We start from the raw sequence: 24812 nt of genomic DNA on the forward strand, positions 1-24812 counted from the left end.
TTAAATATGCTAGCATACTTTTTGTTAGTTTAGGATTGTTGTTTAGTTAAAGGTACATTAAGATAGTTGAAAATAGTAAAATAGTTAAAAATAGTAAGATAGTTAAAAATAGTTAAAGGTACAGTAAGAAATTTATGAGAAACGCTGTTGATTTTTCAAATCGACACCCAAACAACTAGTTGTGTCCGCGGATCTATGCGAACTGGAATAATTTGGATAACATTTTATCTATACATTGGGAAAGGAAAGGGAAGGAGTCCTTCGCAGGGAATAGTTTAGTTGACACTTCAGGGCTGCGTTTTCATCGTGTCCAGGCGCAGGTCCTTCATCTCATCTGGATACGTCCTGGGTCTGCAAGGCTGCGGCAAACCTCGGGATAAACAGAGAGAGACTAATATTAACGTAGACACCATTCTTCTTATGATGTCGCGAGTACATCAGGTGTTCCCGATTCCAGCTGACCTAATCTATGCAGCCTAACAATTTACATGATTTGAATTATAGAAGAAGATAATGGTTTATGTGTAGATTTAGTGTTTTTAGTCTAGATTTAAACTGACAGAGTGTGTCTGCTTCCCGAACAGTGATAGGAAGACTGTTCCAAAGTTTAGGTGCTAAATAGGAAAAGGATCTACCACCTGCAGTTGATTTTGATATTCTAGGTATTATCAACTGTCCAGAATTCTGAGATCTCAATAGACGTGAAGACTATAATGCGTTAAGAGCTTGCTCAGGTACTGGGGAGTTAAACCATTTAGTGCTTTGTAAGTAAGTAGCAAGATTTTAAAATCTATGCGATGTTTAATAGGGAGAAAATGCAGTGTTGACAGAACTGGGCTAATATGGTCATACTTCCTAGTTCTAGTAAGAACTCTAGCTGCTGAGTTTTGTACGAGCTGTAGTTTGTTTATTAAGCATGCAGGGCAACCACCCAGTAGAGCATTACAGTAATCTAGCCTTGAGGTCATGAACGCATGAACTTTAAGGCTAATTATTGGATTACACTGCCTCTAAAAAGACAGTCGTTATTCCAATAAAAGAAAATACACCTTTAGCGAGCATTGTTTTACACTGAATTATCATTAAAATGATCAGATATGCAATTCTATTGTCAAATGATCAGTTTTACAAACATTTATTCCTTACAAAGTAATAAACAAATCATAAATAGAACCATTAAGGAACTGGAATTGTTACAAGGAACTTGAACCGTTAAATTATTTATGTTCCCATGCTTAGTTGTGATGCATTAAAATTCATTTTTGTTGTCGTTTTTTGCTGTGAGTTCAATATTTTTTCTTATCTCTTATTTCCCCACAGGTGGAGCGAGAGATCGCCATCTTGAAGCTAATAGAACACCCACATGTATTAAAGTTGCACGATGTCTACGAAAATAAGAAATATTTGTAAGTATTATAATAATAATTTTGATGAAAGTAAAATATTGTTCAAGATATTTATATAGATATTAAAACTTACTAATTATAAAATTATTAAATAATATATATATATAATAATAATAATAATAATAAATACATTTATGTTTCATAATCTTAGGCTATATGTAAATGATAAATGAGTTTCTCATACATCCTAAGATGCAAACGATAAACATTTTTGAACATGTACCATGGAGGAACCATAGTTTAGTTTGAAGCACCACATCAAAGTACCATGGACACAATTCTTTTTGTAAGGGCACTTATTTTGACTTTTTCTTTTTTTAAATATACTTTCTATATTTCTACTTATTTTGCAATTATTTAATATGACTACAATTGCTAACCCGAAATTTGAGAGTGTTTAGCAAAAACAAAGTTTGGTGGTGTGTATAGCCTGAAAGTTTGGCAGAAATGCAAGTGTAAATGTGTTTGATCTTGAAAGGTTTTAGACAAGAGGGATTCTGCTGGTGCTAAAACACTCTTAATGAAGAACGTGTGAAGCAGCCTGTTAGTCACAGCAGTTTGAGAGCTGCTAATGGGGCCACGACTCATCCTTCATGTAAACACCATGATAATTCACTTAGCATTTTTTGGCATCAACAAATCTTCATAAAAATGATTTACCTCATCATTCACTTGTTTATATTTTCTCTGGTTTTGAAGCACTGCATGAGGTTAATATTTTACATCTCTTGGTATCATGGTAGTATTGTGATTTTTAACATTTTTATCATTCTTACTATGCATATGATCCAAAACATTATGACCACCATCCCAATATGCTATTGGTCCGCCGCGTGCTGACAAAACAGAGCCGGCCCGCCGAGGCACGGACTCTAAAAGACCCCTGATGGTGACGTTAGCAGCAGATCCTTCAAGTCCTGTAGGTTGTGAGGTGGAGTCACCGTGGATCAAACTTGTTGGTCCAGCACATCCCACAGATGCTCAATAGAATTGAGATCTGGGGAATTTGGAGGCCAGGGTAACACCTTGAACTCTTCATCATGTTCTTCAAACCATTCCTGAACAATGTGTGCAGTGTGACAGTGTGTATTATCCTGCTGAAAGAGGTCACTTCCACCAGGGGACACCACTGACATGAAGGGGTGAACCTGGTCTGCAACAATGTTTAGGAAGGTGGCATGTGTCAAATTTGCATCCACATGAATGGTCGGACCCAGGGTTTCCCAGCAGAACATTGAGCAGAGCATCACATTCCCTCAACTGGCTTGTCATCGTCCCACAATGCATCCTGGTGCCATCACACTCCCCAGGTAAACGTTGCACATGTGATGTAAAAGAAAACTGGACTCATAGAACCAGGCGACCTTCTTCCACTCCTCCAAAGTCCAGTTCAGATGCTCGTATGCCCGTTGTAGGCACTTTCAGCAGTGGACAGGTCATCATAGGCATGCTGATTGGTCTGTGGCCCCATACGCAGCAGAGCGCGAAGCACTGTGTGTTGTGACACATTCCTCCCATAACCATCATTAAAATTTGTGTGCCACAGTAGACCTTCTGTTGGCTCGGAGCAGATGGGATAGCCTTCATTGCCCTCGTGCATCGATGAGCCTTGGCACCCAACACCCTGCAACCGGCTTGTGGTTTGTCCCTCCTCAGACACTGTTGGAAAATTCTCAACACTGCTGACGGGGAGCAACACAAGCCTCTGCGTTTCAGAGATACTCTGACCCAGTCGCCTTGTCATGACAATTTGGCCCTTGTCAAAGTTGCTCATATCTTTATTCTTGCATGTTTCTCTTGCATCAAACATGTTGATTACAAGAACTGATTGTTTGCTTACCATCTAATCCAGGGGTCGGAAATTTTTTTGGCATCGGGCCAAAAAAAAAAAAAATTGCCACTAGATGGCGGGCCAGAACATAGTCAGAGGATAATTTAAGAAATTAATTGAAAAATGCAACTAGAACAGACTGTAACAGTGTCTTTTGTAACTGGTAGTGAGCTGTTACTCTGTTAAATCCTGTAAAGTGATTAACAAAAAGCCATATTTGTGTGTCGGTGTCCGGGTTTTACACTGGATAAATTAATAAAGCGGAGTAGTGACACATAACCTGGCAAGTATCTTCATTCACCAACTTGCAAAATAGAAAGTCTTGCTAAAACACATATATGTGGTAGATGCAGAATGGATAAAAATGACTTGAATAAGCCCATTAATGGCATGTTTGAGTTAAACAAACTGTTTTCCTCTTTCCATATTGTGAATAATAAATATGTAACATTTTAATTTGCTTGTTACACAGTGGATCCTAACTTTTTGTATTAATTATTGACGTAGCCTACTTTTACATTCAGAATTATTCCTTGGCATCCTCAAGCACTAAAGTCCATTTCTTTTATTGTTTGCATGCTGGAGGTACGCTATTAAGCCGTGTGCAGAGTGATGTTAGCTAACATTTAAGCTAGCTGGTGAGAGAAAATGGCACTATCAAACACTCTAAAAGAGGAAAGTTGTCAGTGAAAATAGGGCATACAAAGAAGAATGGAAATACAACTATACGTTCATCCAACCCGTTTTGTAAATGCATAGCTGGTGTGTCTTATCTGCAATGAAGTTGTCGCTGTTTTCAAATAATATAACACCGACACTGGACGCGAGCGGCGCGACGCTATAAAAGATAATATAACCCATTATAACGAGATTGACTACACTGGATGCGGTGCGGCACAACACATTCCCGACAGTAAACGGATTCCCCGTTCTATTTCTAACATAGTCCAAGTGCTTTGCAGTGGTCGGTTTGTCGCGTTCAATGTAGACAGCTTTTAGCTGTTGTGGTGCATCAGGTGTAGATACGGTGATAATATTAGATGGCACCACAAGACGAAAATCTATTTCAGAACCAGCTGCTATCAAAATAATCTGCCTGCAGGCATGGGCCGGATATTATTGCTGGCGGGCCAGTTTTGGCCTGTGGGCCGCCTATTGCCGACCACTGATCTAATCTGGCCTTGTTAGGAGATGATTTTCAAAATCAACGATTTTCGCTTCACCTGTGACTGGTCATTATGTTTTGGCTGATCAGTGTACCATGAATATGACAATCATTCTACGCTAGGGGTCAGCCTTTTTGTCAATGAAGTGCCATTTCTAAGTACCCCCCCACCCCCCAAAACCTGATGATCAAACATGTTTACCCCTCCACGTTGCATAGGTCTACACTGCATATCACAGTTTCATGATATTATCACTTTTTTTTTTTTTAGTACCGCTGCCAGGTTATGCCAGTAGGTGGCGATAAGTGATTCATTGGCTCATTCACTCATCCATTTTTTTTAAACACTGATTTATTCAGAGATTAAACTCAGACGCTCAGAGATATTGCAGTTAATTGTGACTTTGTTTCAACCTATTTTGTCTAATGGAGCAAATAGGACAGAATAAATGGCAATATACTCTAAAATGTAAGTTTCTCAGCATTAATTTGTGCACTGAGCTGTTGTATAAAACAATGTCATACTCATGATTGTGCTGTTGGTTGATCGTTAGAGAATGCAATGGCAGTGATGGAAACAGAACAATAATTTAATGGCTTGACATTTAGTTTACTAGTTAAAAAAGAAAGAATTCAGTGGAGGTTAATCTAACCGACTATGACACCAAGCTGCTGGCATCTAACACCGATACATACCACTCACTTGGCTTGGAAGAGAAACTCACACATTCACAAATGTTGTTTAATTATGAATAGTTTATGACACTGACTCGCTTTTTTTGACTGTTGTGTGACTGTATCTGAAGACAGTTTCCCCACAGAAACTTAAAAATGCACTGTTCGTTCAGGCTCTCTAGTCCTTCAAACTTTTCCTGACAATCTTTCAAAAACAGCCTAATTTCAAACCATACCCACATGTTATCGTCAAGAAGACTTAACAAAACTAAAATCCACTAAAAGTTTTATCGTGTTTACTTTCTGGGTATCCCTTTTATCTTCACACTCACCTTCCATTGTGCGCTCTTGGTTCACACACTTGGACAATGTAGAACGGAAGCTGTCAGCCACGTATTTCACTGCCTTGTACAACCTCCAACCAAAGAGAATCACTCTCGACTCTGTTTGCTTGCTTAGATGAATATCCCCCATGCTTGGAGATGAAATTGTCTATTCTCTTTGAGACTTCAAGGTTCTTTGAAAATCGCCTTAAGAAAAACATTAGTTCTTTTAGTGAGGTTTCATTATAGACTCCATTAAATCTAAATCCATGTCTGTTAGCTTTGATGCTATCCGCTTTATATGCTACTGTTCTCCTAAATGTTTACAAACTGAAGTGTTTACACTTAAAAATGGTCCTAAAATATTGATGACTCATGGTTATGAAGGAAATTTTAATTCTTAACTTTAATTTTTAATTCTAACATATCGAACATTTCTTTTTCTTGCAGGAATAACATTTATATGCTTTTGAATACTAAATGCCCTTGAGCCAAACACTTGAGCCAAAATTACTGTGTGTCTGAATATAACGAAAGAGGAAACAATACTAGACAGGTGTCTAACCTCATGATCAAGGAATCCAAATTCGCTTTTACCTAGTAACAAAAAATTATACATATGTAGAACCAATCAAATTGGAGAAAAATTATGTAATTAATCATGTCACCTTTGCCATGCTCCTATTCTTTAATAACTGTTGTGCTCTCTTTGTCGGGGGGAATTCTCTGAAATTGGTCCGAGTTCCTCCCGGCCGTGATTAAAGCATATTGAAGGGCATTTTCTGGAGTTTGTCTGGTTAGTACTGCACAGCAGGTTAGTGGAACACTAGAGATCTTATTCCCAAGTGATAATGTTCATAGGGGGCAAGACTCAGCAAGACGTCGACTAGGAGACGCTCTAGAGGATAGATTTGTAAGCGTCAATTAGGAGACTCCCTTGCTTAACTTATAGGGAAAGTTAACCCAAAAATGAAAATTATCTCACGATTTACTCCCCCTCAAGCCATTCTAGGTGTATATGACTATATGATTCTTTCAGACGAACACAATCTAAAAAATATCCTGGCTCTTCCAGGCTTTATAATGGTAGTGAAGTGGGCGTGAGATTTTGAAGCCCAAAAAAGCACATCCATCCATCATAAAAGTAATCCATACAGCTCCAGGGGGTTAATAAAGGCCTTTTGAAGCGAAGTGGTGCATTTTTGTAAGAAAAATTATAAACTATAATAACTAGCTTCTAGCAGACGGCCATACGCATCGATTTACGGCGAGAGTAATTTTCATTTTTGGGTGAACTATCCCCTTAAGTCCGATGTGCACACTGTTAGCCTGGATAAGTTGAATTTACTTAAAAAATTTGAGGAAACTGGTTGCCCTAAAAAAATTAAGTAATGTTAACTTAATAATTCGAGTTCATTTAACTTAAAATGTTTTGTAATATTAATTACTTTGTAGTTATTACACCTAGTATATTTAAGTTCAATGTACTAAGCAAGTTAACTTGCCACCAATCAAAATTCATCCATGCCTCCTATCATGCATTGCTGCATGAATAAATTGAGCTGAATTGTGTTAGTAATTTTCTTTATTCTCGCTATTTAAATTTTGCTGTTTTTCTGTGACTTTTTAGCTTTTCTAATATTCAGAGTTGATCTGTTTATCAGAATATGTTGCTTGTCACCGTTGTTGAGATTCATACGCTGATTCTTGATGTCTGTGTGTGCCTAATTTTTTTTTTTTTTTTGTGATAAGGACAACTTAAAAAAAAAATTATATTGTAAAAGTTGATCTTCCACTGTAGAATCACAGTGCTGCTGTAATCAATAATGTAAATCTAACTCAGAGATTGGGCTCTAAATGAGTTCAGTGATTCAGATCAAATAATGATTATGTGAAAACATAATCAACACCACCTGATCATCTTTTAACTTTGCTTGTCTGGTTGGTTTTAATGCAGTTAAAACTGCCCAAACAAAATCTAATATTAAAAAGTCAAGGGTCAAGAGCTCAACTAAAACAAACCCTGACCTCGATGATGGTAACTTAAAAATTGTGATTTTCTCCTTTGGTAAATGTTTGGAAAAAATGTCTGTAGAACAGCCAAAACAAATGTTCCAACTGCTCATCAACAGCTCCTTGAATTCACACACACCACAACAAAATGGTGTCATTACCTGCCACAAACCAGTGTGTAGGAGGCGTGGTCAGGAGAAAAACTTCATAATTTAAGTGCATTTAACTTACATTTATTAACACCTTCAAATACACCCACAAATTAGTAGAATATACTTATATTTTATAAGTAATGCAACCAAACTTAAATATTTTAAGTATATTGTAATTATATTTTTAAGTAAATATAAAATCCGGGCTAAGAGTGCAGGGGAATTTCAACCAATTGAAATTTTCACGGAATTGCTGTGACATGACAACCCGTGACGTTCCACTCAGACCTGTTCCAGTCAGAATTATGCAACACTATGAATTGCAAATTCATCAGTCAACACCATTGCTGAGTATTTTCTCCTTAAAACTGCGTACCAAGGACAGTCTCAAAATCGCGGTTTCAATCCATGTAGGGCTTTTCTCCACTGACTTTCTACGATGTTCAAAGCGTTTCTAAGGATGCTGATTTTTATTTTTCTATAAGCAGGTGTCTACTCTGAGATGAGACGGCGAATGGGAACATGGTTTGTGAAACAGTAGCGACAATTATCAGCTGTTTGACAATGTAGTCAAGCCAAAGGCTAATCATATCAATTACCGTGTCCGGCGTTGTAGAGAGCGATATGTAAAACGCATTACCATTTTAATTAGGGCTGTCAATGTTAACGCATTAAGCATGCGATTAATTTAATATCCTTAACACATTTAAATAATTTAACACAAATAAATTAATGAAGTAAGCACAATTGCGTCATTAGCGTAATTTACGCCAAACAGTAAGATGATCTTGGGAGTCGGGAGTTTATCACACTGAGCATCTACAATAGCGCGAGCACCACCCTGGTAGGTGGAAAATTCTAACCCTTTAACCCGTTTTAACTTCTCCGTTTGTGATCAGACCGTTTTAAGCCACTAAACTCCTAAAGTTTTGAGTCAAATGATCCAGTAAGCAAATGCATTTAAACAATAGGTCCAAAACAGTGCTAATGTAAGGAAAACCAGGTTCATTACTTCAGAGATGGCAGAGAAAACCGTGCCTTGCTGCCTGTTTTCAATGAATTGTACATTCTAGTGTCTATTTAGCTTTAAAACAAGAGCTCTGTCATATTCTGTCATTGTGTCTGTGTGAAATACAGACAGACACATCAAAACACTGCTATAAGGCCAGGTGATACACAAACTACATTTCTTGTCTGGATAAAGCAAACCAGCGTCTCGCTAGTAAAGTTTTGATGAATGCGAATTGTAATCAAAGTAAAGACGATTGTGGTGATGTACAGTAAGCACGTGGGTCTGTTATATTGATGCGTAAACAAACTGTGAATGTGCGCTCTTTCATTTATGCACAGACACATTTCAGTACATTCACGTTGTTTCCACACACATTCAGGTTAATGTTTTTATCTGTCATGTGTATGTTGCTGTGTTTAGTAATTCTGAATGGATCCGTATATATGCAGTCAGGTCAAGGTGACTGGTTTAGGTTTTTTTTGAGGGGGTATTTCCATGTGGTCCTGTATCGCAACTTGATGTCTAAAACATAAACAAGCTCTAAAAACTCTAAACAAGCTCTTTGCTGTTGCACTGTACACATACTGTACACTGAATTCTGAAAAGTTTTGTTCTGTAATGTTTGCGTGTGTGTTCTGGTGTGCATAAATTTGTGAATTATATGACTCCATATATCATTTGGTTATTATGTGTCATTTTGGATTCTCCAAGTGTCTTTTTTTTTTGGAAAGACACTAAATTGACTTTACTGGATATAGCAAATGATGACAAAATTAAACGCATTAAACAAGATAAATGATGTATGCCTAATTTCACGATAAGTATGCGATTAATCGCAATTAAAAATGTTAATCTATTGACGGCCCTAATTGTAATACATCGACTTGTAGACGACCCTGTTTAACTCATTCTTCCTCTTCTTTTTCTGAATCAGTTTCTGGTTCAAACATATATGGCTGAATTAAACCAATATTTCATAATCATATTCTTCTGTAATCATAGAAGAAACTGACCATTTTCAGACATGACAGGCAATGTACCATTGAAAATATATGGATTTTAAAGCTTTAACAGTTATAGCGCCACTTATGGTCAGATCTCCATAAAAATTGGCATGTTTTTTTAGAGTCATATGCTGCATGTGGTCACTTAATTTTGTGAAGATCTGAGTTTTTGTTTAGGAATTATAGGCTTTTAAGTACATTTTGCCACGCCAATTTTCTAAATGACCCAGTTATAGTGACCCAAAGGGTAAAGTTCAACTTTTTTTTGATAACTTTTTATCTAGAGAGTCCATAGAATTGTTCTACACTGGTTTCCTTCCGATCGGGCGAAAACCTAGGACTAATTTGCAAAAGTAGGTTTTTCACATATTTGCGAATAATTAATGAACAATTTGATTGACAGCATTGGTTATTAAGGCAAAGTTGTTGAGATCATCTATCAAATGATATGCATATTGTGTGATTTTGTGAAACACCACGTGATTACAGAGGCGTAAAACTCATTAGCGCCAACTTGTGGCCGATTTCTTTAAAAATTCTTACAGACCTCTAGGACCATGAGTCGAACATGCCCATCGAGTTTCGTTCCGATTGGCCTCCATTAACCTTGTCTAATAGGTGCTCAAACTTCATTGGCCGATGGCAGCCATGTTTTTTGAGATACGCCAATGTCCTCCTAGACTATCATGCCCCCTTGGACCAAGACCAAACATATATGGCTGAATTAAACCAATATTTCCACTTGTCATTGTGTAGCATTTACTACAGTTGACTGAGTGGATCAGGTAGTCCAAGTTGATGCGATTGAGTGGAGGCGGGGACTAATTTGCATATTCAAGGGACTGCGTATACTAAATGAAGCAAGGGTGTAGAGTTACAAGAAATTATTTTCACTGGAAAAAAATGTTTAAATATGTCATTTGGATTATCAAAGTTGAGTTTTAAGTGATTTTATTTATTTCAGGGGGACTTTAATGGTTCATAAGTTATCCAGGCCCTTTTATATGTCCCGCCCAAACTTCCTGTTTAAGTACGAAGTATGTTGGGTTCTAAAATGTTATTCTCTCTCTTGTTTCTGTTTGCAGATATTTGGTTTTAGAGCATGTGTCAGGCGGCGAGCTGTTTGACTATCTGGTAAAGAAGGGCAGATTAACACCCAAAGAAGCTCGAAAGTTCTTCAGACAGATCATCTCAGCTCTGGACTTCTGCCACAGTCACTCAATATGGTGAGTGTGACCAGCCATTCCTGAACATGTTTTGTTTTTATGGAAATTATTGTGGCTGTGTTCTTGTATCGAGGCAAATGAAAGCATCTTTTTTAGAACATTTGGTCTCAAATGTATTACACACAAACAAGCCATAAATGTGAACATTATTAAGTTTGAAATGCTCCAAAGCAGATAGAAAAAACAAAATGAAAAGTTATTCTAACACAAAGCCTCAGCTAAAAGCCAGTCCAGCCTAGACTTTCCCACCTTTTTCACACTTAATAGATTAGAGGCGACTGGTGAGCTGGTGCAAACTCTTCCCTCTTGTGCTCGTTAAATTCATATTCATACCCCGGGGCTTTCGATTATAACCATATCAAGATATCAGACTCAAGCTCTTTTTTTTTTTCTCTCAAAAGCCATCTGAGGCAAGGCAAAGCGAGGCACGTCGCCTCTCATAGTTTCTCTTCTTGATTTATGATCAGAGGCTTCATCCGGACTGCTTTTTTGGAGGGATCGTTTGGTCTGTGGGAGGATTCGCCATTATGAATCAAACCATGTGATCATGTGATATTCCCCTTTTTAAAATGGTCCAAATGGTGATTGAATGACCCATCCAATGTGTTAACATGTTGTTTATTATATGCCAAAAAGAATAACCACATCAATTGAAGACAAAGTGATGTTTTTTTGACTCAAAAAAGGGAAATGAAACTGCTTGTTGATAGATTTTCACACATCAATAGCTTTTGCACTTTTTAAACCTGCAACTCTTTATTCAGTTGATTACAGTTTGTCATCACAATAAAACCGCTGTGTAACCGAATTTGTAGACATTTCATTTGACGAAATATCTGAAGCTGTTATTTCTCTAAGCTGGTAATTTCATTTGTTTTTGATAATTGGTCCTGTTTGGTTCACTGAAGCATAAAGTCGGGTTATGAAAATTGGAAAAGGTGAGGGCTTAACCAATGATGTATAATGATCATGTTCTTTTACAAACATCATTAGCAGATATTGACTTTTGAACCACATCATCGGTTTTAATCAGGCCTTTTGTTTTGCAAATACCTTGTTGCAGTGAAGGAAATGCCTGCAAATGGTGTTTTATCCCTATAAATGCACTTATGCTGCTTTTAAGTCATTCTAGGAAGTTCCTGCTTACGATAAATTGACATCATGTGCGTTAAAATCATTTTGGCCGATTCCAAATGAACATTTTGGGCAACTATGTATGGCTTTCTCTGTTTTTTTCCACCAACTGTTAGAGCTAACGAGACAAAATGCAAAATGAAGCGCAAAGGATGGTCATTAGAGAAGGAATTTCAGGTTTTATTGCTAAGCTTTATTACTATTCTTCATCAACAGTACATAAAATATCTAAAAACTAAATTGTTTTGTAAACGGTCACATTTACAACTTAATTATCATCAGTACTAATTAGGCTCTGGCATGATTTTTTACTCAGAAATCTAGAGTTTCCCAACTGCCAATTAAGATATTCCTTTTACAAAAACGTATCGTTCCAGAAAACCCCTGTGGCAAACTTCCGGAAAATGCATTTTCCAAGGGTTATGGTGCCGTTCATGTGCTCTCATCTCGTACATGATCATTCTGACAGCGGTAACTTGAAGGCAAAATCTTTACTTTGAGCTGCACCTCTGAAACACTGAGAGAAGAAAAACTGACACCTGGATAAACGAGCAAATCCTCTCATTTAGCGTAAGAGTGTTATCAAGCTGATGTATTTAGAGATAAAAGGGAGGTATTATGGGTAATCAGTGTGGGTCTTTTACACCACACACATACACATTTGCATTTGTGCGCATCCACATATAGACAAGATGAAAGAATTCCCTCACAACAAAGTAGTGTGGTACTGTGATGCTCTCAGATGGTAATACCATGGTACTTTGATATACTATGGAGCTGGATAGTCTTAGGTGAAAGGATAAAGTAATCTTAAAGGTGACCTATTATGCCCCTTTTTACATGATGTAATATAAGTCTCAGGTATCCCCAGAATGTGTCTGTGAAGTTTCAGCTCAAAATACCCCATGGATTTTTTACTATACCATGTTTAACCGCCTATTTTTGGGTGGGGGAAAAAATGCGCTGATTTGGTGTGTGTACCTTTAAATGCAAATGAGCTCATGCTCCCTCACGATAACAATACACTGAGGCATAAACAATATAGGAGAAGCTCACACAGCAAATATAACTCAAAATGGATCATTACAAACTGGTCGTGATGCAGCATATCAGATCGCTAATGCATGTATTTTGTGGATGTTTGCTAACATTCAAATCTGAATGGATTTGATAGCATGTTGCATGGCTAACGAGGCTAAAGCTACACACTGTTGGAGAAACTCAATAAGAATGAAGATGCGTTTATGAATTATACAGACTGCAAGTGTTTTCGGTTAAAAATGAAAATAACGGCGTGGCTCTGGTCTCCATGAATACAGTAAGAAACGATGGTAACTTTAACCACATTTAACAGTACATTAGCAACGTGCTAATGAAACGCATTCAGAAAGACAATTGGCAAACATCACGAAATATATATGAAATTGGGTCAACTCACCTTCGTTCACGTAGCTTTTGTAATCCTGAAGACATTCCAGTGTGTTTGATCAGGGTTGTAGCTAAACTGTGCAGGACAGCTGCACTCCATATGGTATAATGTTGTCGCTTGCGAAAACAAAATGGCGGCGCCATTGGTGGAAACATACAGATTAAAGAGCGGTAATATTATAATAAGATCCCCTTACTACGTCACAAGGGAAGCAAAATCTGAATGGACGTTAGACGACGCTAAATACAGGTGTAAACGGGGTCTAAGGGTGCTTTCACACCCGACTCATTTAGTTTGGTTGAATCGTACTAGAGTTTGATTCCCCTTTGGTGCAGTTTGTTTGGGCAGGAGCGAAAGCGGTAGTGTCTGATTCTGTGAGTGAGCACATTATTTACCATAGTTGAAAACCAACGAGCGCCACTAGACAACATCCAGAGAGAGCGTGTGCATTTGTATTTGCCGCAGCATTAAAGGTGCCATAGAATCAAAAATTGAATTTACCTTGGCATAGTTGAATAATATTTGCATATGCCAGCCCATGTTCAAGGCATTACACAAGGGCAGCCAGTATTAACGTCTGGATCTGTGCACAGCTGAATCATCAGATTAGGTAAGCAAGCAAGAACAATAGCGAAAAATGGCAGATGGAGTGATAATAACTGACATGATCCATGATTACATGATATTTTTAGTGATATTTCTGAATTGCCTTTCTAAATGTTTCATTAGCATGTTGCTAATGTACTGTTAAATGTGGTTAAAGTTACCATCGTTTCTTACTGTATTCACGGAGACAAGAGAGCCGTCGCTCATTTTTAAACACTTGCAGTCTGTATAATTCATAAACACAACTTCATTCTTTATAAATCTCTCCAACAGTGTGTAATGTTAGCTTTAGCCCGTTAGCCATGGAGCACTATCAAACTCGTTCAGAATCAAATGTAAACATCCAAATAAATACTATACTCGCATGATCTAATGTATGCATGCAGTATGCATGGCAAACATCTTGTAAAGATCCATTTGAGGGTTATATTTACAAATACAGACACAGTAAGCTCACGGAGTGAATTTGTCAATCATTATGGATGACGCTGAGAAAACTCTGACCAATAAGAGGACAGTTGTACTCGCATGTGACTTCCATAAATGCATTTTGGTACGCTTTTAAATGTTGCTGTGTGAAAGCGAACCAAACCAAGAAGAAATTGCAACATTGTAACAAATTTAGTCCCTGTTTCGGAACAAAACAAACGATCCATAGGTGTGAAAACACCCTAAAATGTTTTTAGCTTTCGACCCCTTCCAGAGGTAGTCGGAAACGTATTCGACCGGATTGCTTTCATACTGTAAACGCTCATGTTCGAATGTGCCACAAAAGACCGCCTACTCTCCGCCTAATGAGTAAACATTATGGGAAGTGCAGTAGCCAGACAGGATTTAAACTGTCAGCTGAAGACCCAATATTGGTTTGAAGACAAAAAATATACCAATCACAATATTCTCTCCATTCCTGATTTCTAAAGGCAGGAACACACCAAGCCGACGGTCGGCCATCGGGCAGTTTTTGTTCGTCGGCCGACTAAGTTTTCTCAGTGTGTTCCTCACCATCGGCTGAAATTGGTCCTCGTTTGCTTTTTTTCAGCCGATTCGAAATGTTGAATCGGCGTCAGAGCTCATCGGTCCGTCGGGCCATCTGATCATTCTGATTGGCTGTTCAGCTACTGCCACCTGCTGGTTCAGAAAGGCATTTCATCTCACACAGGCGCAGAACGGACGTGCTATTTGGCCGTCGGCTGTCTAGCGTCGGTTTGATGTGTCAGGGCAACTTTGGACACAGACGCTGCCGACGTGAACCAACCCCGCAGTCTGCTTTCATCGCCACTAGTTCATCGGCGTCGGCTTGATGTGTTCCGGCCTTAACACACACTCACAGCGTGTGGTTGTCAGAGCAGAAACTAAAGCTGCTGTTCTCCATGTGTTCTTCTTTTGTCTCCTTTCGTGTTCATATGTAAATTGCGTGAGTTTATTTCATACATTAGATTAAAAGGTCTGAAAAAAAAAAAAAAAACAGACATTTAACTGCCCATAAACTCTCCCCTCAAGGATATCAGGACAGTAGTGGTTGTAAAAATACCAGGTGTAAATAGGAATGCGTCTCCCTCATCTACTTGTGATCCGATCAACCAAAATGCATCTTAATAAACGGTAAACTGTAAACAGGGCCTTAGTGTGTCTGCTGAGCCCAGTGGACTCCAGTGTCTTGCCGTCTCTCGTCCGTGCAGCATTTCTCAGAGCTGCAGGCCTCACGCAGAGCAGCAGTAGGGCCAGTATGCTACACCAGGGATGAGAAATGTCCCTGCCATGCTGTCACACTTCCCTGGCTGTTTGCTTACTTCATATGTGACTGAGAGACGCCTGTTCCCTCTGATCTCATGCAGGGACAGTCAGCAGGGGATGATGGGAGAATTACCTACCCAATATTCTCTTTTTCCACTGCTGTCCTTTCCTATTTCAATATTCGTCTCGCTCTTGCGACTTGTCTGGCAATCTTTTTGTCTTTTTGCTTGTCTGACTTTTCTCTGTCATTCTCTTTGTCTACAAATAAAACTTACATATTATCATTTTCAAAACCTGCTTAGACAGCATTTAAGGCATCAGAGGGGTGTATGACAGCTGTTCCAAAAGGTAGGCAGCATAATTACACTTAAGTATGTGCATTAATTATGCTAATTAAACATATTATGCATAATTACAATGATTTGAACCTCCATTTTCACCTTTTTGGGTTAACTGATACTTTAAGGTGATACAAATATGAATTGTGCAATGTAAGCACATTGGAAAAGCATGCCTGTTGCAACATTTCTGCAAAACTCCAAAAATGCACATAATATGTAAAATTCACAGCAGTTTCCATCTGAAATGAATACTAATGGCAGTAAAGAACCAACAACTTTTATTTCTTTTTATAAAAATTATGATCACAGGGCAGATTATCAATTAAATAAAGAGTTGTTTTGCCCATGGTTCATTGCACAATGCAAATTTTATGACCTTAAAACTATTTTACCATAGTGCATGACTTGTAAACCAATACATTTGGATGTTTGCATCACGTAACCAGCTCCACGTACAGTATATGGCTTTTCTGACACAGTAAACTTGCTCGGTAGCTCACCTGGTACCATATCCTGCTATTTTTAAATAGGAATCCACAAAATCCTGAGTTTTACGTGAAGGTAAAAAAGTTCCCTTCACAGACAGTAGGGGCTTTTGTACCGGAGGAACCTTTTCATAGTTCCTAGAACTATTGGCTGAAGTACCCAGATTTTGTCGGGTAGAATGCAGGAACTATGATTTTAGTTCTAGGAACTCCTTTTGGGGGAACTAATTTAGCTCCTCCTTCAGAGTATTGGAACTATCAATGACGTAAGTGTATGCTGAATGGTCAAACGCATGTCAAACACTGGCATTTTTAAAAAGCCGTGTAAACATATTTAACTGACGAACGTGGTAAACAGCGATAACAGCATTTACCTGTTGTCTGCAGGGTTGTATTCTTTTCTCCGCCTCGATGATATGTAATACTTAAAGTTGTCATAGGAGATTTCGTCTCTTAGCCCCACTTTTTGCTCTTTCAGTCGCGTAGATTATGCGTTTACATTCCATCTCCGTTATCACGAAACCCGCGACACACAACAAACAGCTCCGATCACGACATCCTCCATTCACCGGTTTTAGCATTTGTAAATGTCACGCTTAAAGACGCCACTGTCGGCCGATTCAGAGTTCCTATTCCCGGTGCGAATGCAACCAGGAACATGGCCCTGGGGAGAAATTAGTTCTCTGGGAATTATCCTAGTGGCTAGTTCCAAGAACTATTCGGTGCAAAAGCCCCTAGTGTTGGCAGGTCCAGGTTGTTTTTCATGTCCCCATGTTGAAGCGACCACAAATAACATTGTTTAGCCCCTAGAATGTGAATTTTACCAGGGGAACCCTGCCAAAAACGCGGATTTGACCCCCTCTTAATGCAATTTTTACCAGGGGATCCCCCCAAAACACGATTAGGCTGGTTTTGGGCTAGTTTTGAGTAGCAATTAGGCGGGTTTTGTCAATTTCACTTGTTCAAGTAGGTTGGGCGAATTTGTCACGTTGACCAACAGAAAGCTTCTTGGTTTGAAAGTGACTTATGTGTGAACTATGCTTCATGCATCGCTGCATTATTGACAATAGACCTTTTTTTTGCCCACAAAATTTCTCTGAAATGTCACTATTGCGACTGAATCTTATCATATTGTTAGCATAGCTACATGCTAACATCAAACCATTGGAATCAATTGAGTCGAAGGCTATTTTTTGGTCTGTAAAGTTGCTGCCTTCCAAATCACTTACTTATAAGATTACAGTTTTCGATCAGAGCTCATGTTATACAGTTGAGCATCCACACATTTCCCCTGAGATTTTGTTTTAAGCTTTTTTGTTTTGCTTTGTTTTTTGTGATGGACAGATTGACTTGGCTATTTGAAGCATGAGTGGTGTTCTTTAGGCATTTTAATAGCTGAAGGCCGACTGCTCATTCAACGTCTTTCTGTCCACCTACGAGATCATCGTTCTGGAGCTTCTAGACATGAATATTCCTCCAAATATAGCTACTAATAGAGTCCATTTATGACAACGCCTGTCAGACAGAGCATACACATATACACCTAGCTGTCTAGCTGAAAGGAATAACTCGCCCAACCCATTTTTACTGATGTTTCCAAGACTATATTGACTCACTTGACTCCCACCTGCTCCAGAAATAAAGATCTGTACAGCAACACCCCCTTCAACCCCTTGGTGGTAATAAGAGTCACAAGGAGATCATTTAAGAAATCTGAAATCAGCACAAATGCACTTTCTGTGCTTCTTTATTTGACTTTCTGAGTGCACTACTGTGTTATAAGGTTTTTATGTGCCACTAGAGAACGTTTTGGATGAGATCTCGGCTCTTGTAATGGGGTTACCACTGTGCTGGATCCCACTTTGATATCCCAGTTAATTCAGTGACCCTGAGGTTTTGTTTGGAAAACCATTGTCAGTGGTAATAACTGATAATCATCATGTTTGGCTTTTGGTAGAAAAATATGATCACTTTTGTTTTGCTGTCAAAACGCAAAGAAAAAAAAAAAGTATAATGTCACAGGAGGCCAAATTTTGTGGTATGCCACTGGACAGAGAAAGTTGCATTTAGTTTTTTTGACGACAATATGGACGGATAAACCGTGCACAATAATACCAGGAATGTGCATTAAGAAAGTAAATTGTCCAACATTAGATAGCCAGCATGCAGAGAAGCCAAAGCACTACTTAACATGTAGACATACATGTTTTGTAATTAAACTCTTTCATAATTAGACCGCTGTGAACAGCATGCGGTTAAGTTGGCTAATGTACTATCGCATGTGCTGCCTGCTGCTCTTTACATTACAATAATGTAAAGCTTGTTTGAGAGCTAATTGGGCCCTTAAAATATGGTGGAAATTAAAACAAAAAAAAATGCTACAATGGAAGTTTTGACACTGAGTAATCTCTGATGCCAATGTTACCTTTTCTTGTTAGATTTTATTTATTTATAAATATGTGTTCATTTTATTAATCTATTATTTCATTCATTTAAAAACGTTATGTTCATTTATTCAATTTATTAATTTATTAATGAATTCTCAAAAATATTTATATATTTATTAAATCATTAATTCTTTTAAAATATATTTGTTCATTCATTTTGTTTTATTCATTAATTTAAAAATATTTAATATTTGATTCATTTAAAATTAATTATTGTTCATTAATTTTAAATACATTTAAATATTTTATTTATTTAATCAGTCATAATTTTAAATATATTTGCTCATTTATTTTATTAATTCATTTAAAATTATTTTATTTATTTAATTAATTATTCATTCTTTTAAAATATTTTTTCATTCATTTTATTTATTCATTCATTTGTTCATTCAAGATTATTTGTTCGTTCATTCATTCATTAAACTTTTAATCTCTTTTTGAAAATGTTCATTTTATTTATCAGTTAATGTAAAATATTCATTTAATTCATTATTTTTTATAATTTTTTTATAAATTAATTTATGAATATTATCTTATTCATTCATTCACTTATTCATTCACTCATTCACTATTCACTCTCATTCATTCACTCACTCACTCATTCATTCACTTTCTCACTTATTCAATTATTCATTAATTCACTTTCTCATTCATTCACTCTCACTCCTCATTCACACTCACTCACTCACTCATTCATTCATTCATTCACTCACTCACTCACCCACTCACTCATTAATTCACTCACTCTCACTCACTCACTCACTCACTCATTCACTTTCTCTCTCACTCATTCATTCAATTATTCATTAATTCACTTTCTCATTCATTCACTCTCACTCCACTCATTCTCACACTCACTCATTCATTCATTCATTCACTCACTCACTCACTCATTCATTCACTCTCTCACTCATTCACTTTCTCATTCATTCACTCTCACTCCACTCATTCACACACTCACTCATTCATTCATTCACTCACTCGCTCACTCACTCACTCATTCATTCACTTTCTCAGTCATTCACTCACTCACTTGTTCGTTCATTCATTCATTCACTCACTCACTCACTCACTCACTCACTTTCTCATTCAGTCATTCACTCACTCACTCGTTCATTCATTCACTCACTCACTCACTCACTCACTCACTCATTCATTCACTTCTCATTCAGTCATTCTCTCACTCACTCGTTCGTTCGTTCGTTCATTCACTCACTCACTCACTCACTCACTCACTCACTTTCTCATTCAGTCATTCACTCACTCACTCGTTCATTCATTCATTAATTCATTCACTCACTCACTCACTCACTCTCACTCAATTATTCATTCATTCACTTTCTCATTCATTCACTTTCTCATTCAGTCATCCACTCATTCACTTGTGCGTTCATTCATTCATTCATTCACTCACTCACTTTCTCATTCAGTCATTCACTCACTCACTCGTTCATTCATTCATTCATTCATTCACTCACACACTTTCTCATTCAGTCATTCACTCACTCACTCGTTCGTTTGTTCGTTCGTTCGTTCGTTCATTCATTCACTCACTCAATTATTCATTCATTCACTTTCTCATTCATTCATTCATTCACTCACTCACTCAATTATTCATTCATTCACTTTCTCATTCACTCACTCACTCACTCACTCAATTATTCATTCATTCACTTTCTCATTCAGTCATTCACTCTCATTCATTCACTTTCTCATTCAGTCACTCACTCACTCGTTCATCCATTCATTCATTCATTCATTCACTCACTCATTCACTTTCTCGTTCAGTCATTCACTCACTCACTCGTTCGTTCATTCATTCACTCACTCACTCACTCACTCACTCACTCATTCATTCACTTTCTCATTCAGTCATTCACTCACTCACTCACTCACTCACTCACTCACTCGTTCATTCATTCATTCATTCACTCACTCACTCACTCACTCACTCACTCATTCAATTCATTCACTTTCTCATTCAGTCATTCACTCACTCACTCACTCACTTTCTCACTCATTCATTCACTCACTCACTCACTCACTCACTCACTCACTCACTCACTCACTCACTCACTCACTCACTCACTCACTCTGACCTTGTTATTGAATATGACAGCCTTCGTGTTGGGAGCAGGATGGGGTGTTCAGTAATTTTCCGAAGTTGAGCTTCATGTTGGAGCTGACAACACACCAGGCCATGTCTCTAACCATGTTTTTATTTATGAAAATAAATAATCTTTAAGCACGCAGATGTTAAACAGATACTATTTATTAGGTTTTTATAGGAAGGACTACTTCAGCCAGAACTGCCGTTTTGACGGTCACCATAAAAAAATATATTAAGCAACATTTAAATGCAGATCTCTATCACCAAACAACACAACACTGTGTGCGTAAAAAAATTAAACTATCACTGGGCCAATAAATGTGCAATTTAAGATCTCACAGCAGACTGGGGGAAATATTTGATGCCTCTGCGCCCTCAGTGGCAAATACCAACAAGATGCTATCAAAAGCATCATGGGATGTTTTATTACCACAACCAAACTAACATGCAGTTTGCTTTCCCACGTTTCTCCATTAACCTGCAGACCAGAGGGGTTGAAATTAACCTCACAGCTGTTCGATTAGGAAAATATATAGTCAGTCGCTGATCATATCAACAAACAGCTTCTGTTCAGGAGAGATTACGACATCTGGGTCACGTTAATGTGTCAGGAAGTGACTTTAAAGAGTCGTTATGGATGTTACCAGTGTGACAGCTAATAAACCCCACCTCTGCAATTTGTCCCATGAACATTGTTGAGGTATAAATCTTTTCATATTCAGTTTTATTAGCCCATGTGAGATTCAGGTTCATAAATGTGTTTGTATGTGTGAGTTTTTTATTTATTTTCACTTTGAGTTCCACCTTCACTCTAAATTTCCATAGACTAAGTTACATTTTTAGTAGTAAACTTTTTATTTGATGAGTATCTTGCAAAGTATTAATATATACACACCTGAACAATAATCTCAACTCAGTAATCATCTGTATTGAGAATCAACCAACCAAGTAACAAACAAACAAACAAATAAACACAAATAACAAACAGCTATGACAACAACAAAAAAAATAAAAAATAAATAAAATCAGAAAAACAGCAAACCAAAACAATCTTACAGCAGTAATCACATACATTTTTCATGCTGCAGTGCATATTGTAATATGAAATTGTTTGTATTGTTAGGCTAATTTGGGACAAGATATGAAGAGAATATTGTTGTTTTAACATGTTTTTATGTCTATTACTGTATGTAGTAATTAAAAAATTTTTTCAGTGACTCAAAAGCCTTATTATATTTACCTGCAGTATTCTGTGGACCATAGAGTAACGAAAATCTATACTCTAGTTTTTCGTCTTGTCTCTTTTTGTTTTGTTTTTATCTCGTCTCTTGTTTTGTTTTGTTTTGTCTCGTCTCGTCTCGTCTCGTCTCATCTCATCTCGTTTTGTTTTTTTTGTTGTTGTATTTCATCTCCTCTCTTGTTTTTTGTTTTGTTTTGTCTCGTATCTTGTTTTTTGTTGTTTTTTGTTTCGTCTCTTTTGTTTTGTCTCTTTTTGCTTTGTCTCATCTCTTGTTTTGTTTTGTTTCCTCTCATTTTGTTTCCTCTTTTTGTTTTGTTTCTTGTTTTGTTTCTCTTCTCATCTTGTCTCGTCTCTTTTGTTTTGTTTTGTTTTGTTTTGTTTTGTTTTGTTTTGTTTTGTTTTGTTTTGTTTTGTTTTGTTTTGTTTTGTTTTGTTTTGTTTTGTTTTGTTTTGTTTTGTTTTGTTTTGTTTTGTTTTGTTTTGTTTTGTTTGTTTTGTTTTGTCCACAATACTTTTGTTTCTTTTGCACAAAAAAAAACCTTGGAAACTGTGTCATCTTGCGTCACAGTAAAAAGCGGGGCAACAAATTAATTAAAAGAAAGTTTTAAATCCATTTTGACGGTTGGAAGAAGTTAGATCCTGGTCAGATGAGTGCTTAACATCAGACACTGACACAGCGGGCATCTGTCATCACCCTCTCAAAGGGTCTTGTAAACTAGCAGTGCTGAAAGAAAGACATAGAAGAAACAGAAAATTGATAAAAGAACCACTGATATAAGGCCAAATATACTGTAATATAAAGTGTTACTGAGAAAAATCATTATGTCATGCTACAGTTTTCACATCTCATTTGTTTCTTTTTTTTCTCCTTCATTTTCCCTTTAAACAGTCACAGGGACCTAAAGCCGGAGAACCTGTTGCTGGATGAGAAGAATAACATCAGGATAGCAGACTTCGGCATGGCATCTCTGCAGGTGGGGGACAGTCTGCTGGAAACCAGCTGTGGGTGAGTGAACCTGAGCATCATTATAACACTAATGATGAGGACAAGCACTGCCTTCAGGTCACACCGTATCGGATGACAGTCATTCTGCCTTTACGTCTGCAAATCACACTAAATATAAGTGTAAAGAATACCCTTTTTTTTTCATAAAGCCTACTGGATCGTATTTGATATGTACAATTCTAAGACCTCTAAATTAGTATAATTTTAAAGACATCATAACCATTTTCCCATAGGATTAAAGAGGGTCTGCTTCTGCACCTTTAAGACTTCAATATGTAAATGATGTTTGTTATGATTGGCTAACTTTTTTTGCATCTGAAATGAGTAACAACATCTCTGCCAAGGTTCTGGGACAGGCTAGGAAGGAGCTTTGATTTGTGATTATTCAGTATTTTTGATTTAAACAGGCAAAAAATATCCTGTTTTTCAACTTTAGCTCATGAAAATGTCACAATCTGCATCTCATATCATCTTCTTATTTTACTTTGTAACTGTCAGAAGTTGTTACTAATTAGGTGAATCTCATGAAAATGTCTTGAAATGTCTGGTACATATTTCATCACAAAATCAAAAGAATAAAAAAAAAAAAAACTAAATTAAATTATAATTATATCTGGCATACTGAAATTGCAGCCTATTTTAGTACCAGTAAGAATTTTTTTTTTTTTTTTTAGTGCTTTTTTTTAAGTTTTTGCAAAATTTGTGAAAGTTACATAAGAAAATACATAATAAAATCATTCAGGCTTCTTGATTTTATTTGGGTTTTTTTGGTATTGGAGTGATATGTGACCTGGGCATCTCTTAGGGGCCGTTTACATGACAACGTAAAAGTTTTTATGCGTTTTGTCCGTTCATTTACACAACAACAGCGTTTTTGGGGCCTGAAAATGCAAACCTTTCAAACTTTTTCATGCGCATGCGTATTATGTGTTCAGTCTGTAGGCGCGTAGTGTTTCTGTACAAAGTCACATCGCCAACTACTGGTCTGGCAGCAGAATACAGTGTTTTTAGAAAGAAAGAAAGAAAGAAAGAAAGAGGAAGCAACCAATGCACTGAATTTTATGACACACCCCCTCTGACATAAGTGTGATTAGCTGTCATGAAAACCCAGTGCTTTCTTTTCTTCTGTTGTTTGGTCGAGGCCTGGGGTGAAGAGATATGGAGCCCAGTTCATTTATTGCCCTTTATTAATGTAATCATTTCCTTTCAATAAGCTACTTTGCCCCCACATATGCCATAAAACCTTTTGCCTTTGTCAGTAGATTAATTTTGCCATGCTTGCCTGACCTTTTTGGATTACACTCAGGCATGGTCATACTGTAGATTAAAGCCCAATGCAATGAAATCACCCTGGTAGTTTCCATACAAAGAGTCACCTCATGTTAAATAATTACAGCTTTGCAGAGGTCAAACCGGACCTTTGTGTACCTTTGTGTGTGCTGACGTCACGGCCACCGCAGGTCAGGAGCTACA

General features: G+C 37.3%; 1 protein-coding gene across 6 annotated transcripts in view; it reads left to right on the top strand.

The window, feature by feature from the left end:
• The window catches only part of brsk2a (BR serine/threonine kinase 2a), a 282035-nt gene that overhangs the window by 204585 nt on the left and 52638 nt on the right, over positions 1 to 24812 (top strand). For 5 of the 6 annotated variants that reach the window (XM_048158768.1, XM_048158769.1, XM_048158772.1 and 2 more), the window contains exons 3-5: positions 1321 to 1406; positions 10667 to 10807; positions 23223 to 23339. In XM_048158768.1, coding sequence (XP_048014725.1) covers positions 1321 to 1406; positions 10667 to 10807; positions 23223 to 23339 — 344 coding nt within the window. Of the gene's footprint in view, positions 1 to 1320; positions 1407 to 10666; positions 10808 to 12683; positions 12758 to 23222; positions 23340 to 24812 lie in introns of those variants that run through there. The other variant, XM_048158773.1, reaches the window with a different exon arrangement.

The sequence above is a fragment of the Megalobrama amblycephala genome, linkage group LG15 (assembly GCF_018812025.1).
Source record: "Megalobrama amblycephala isolate DHTTF-2021 linkage group LG15, ASM1881202v1, whole genome shotgun sequence".
NCBI lineage: Eukaryota > Metazoa > Chordata > Actinopteri > Cypriniformes > Xenocyprididae > Megalobrama > Megalobrama amblycephala.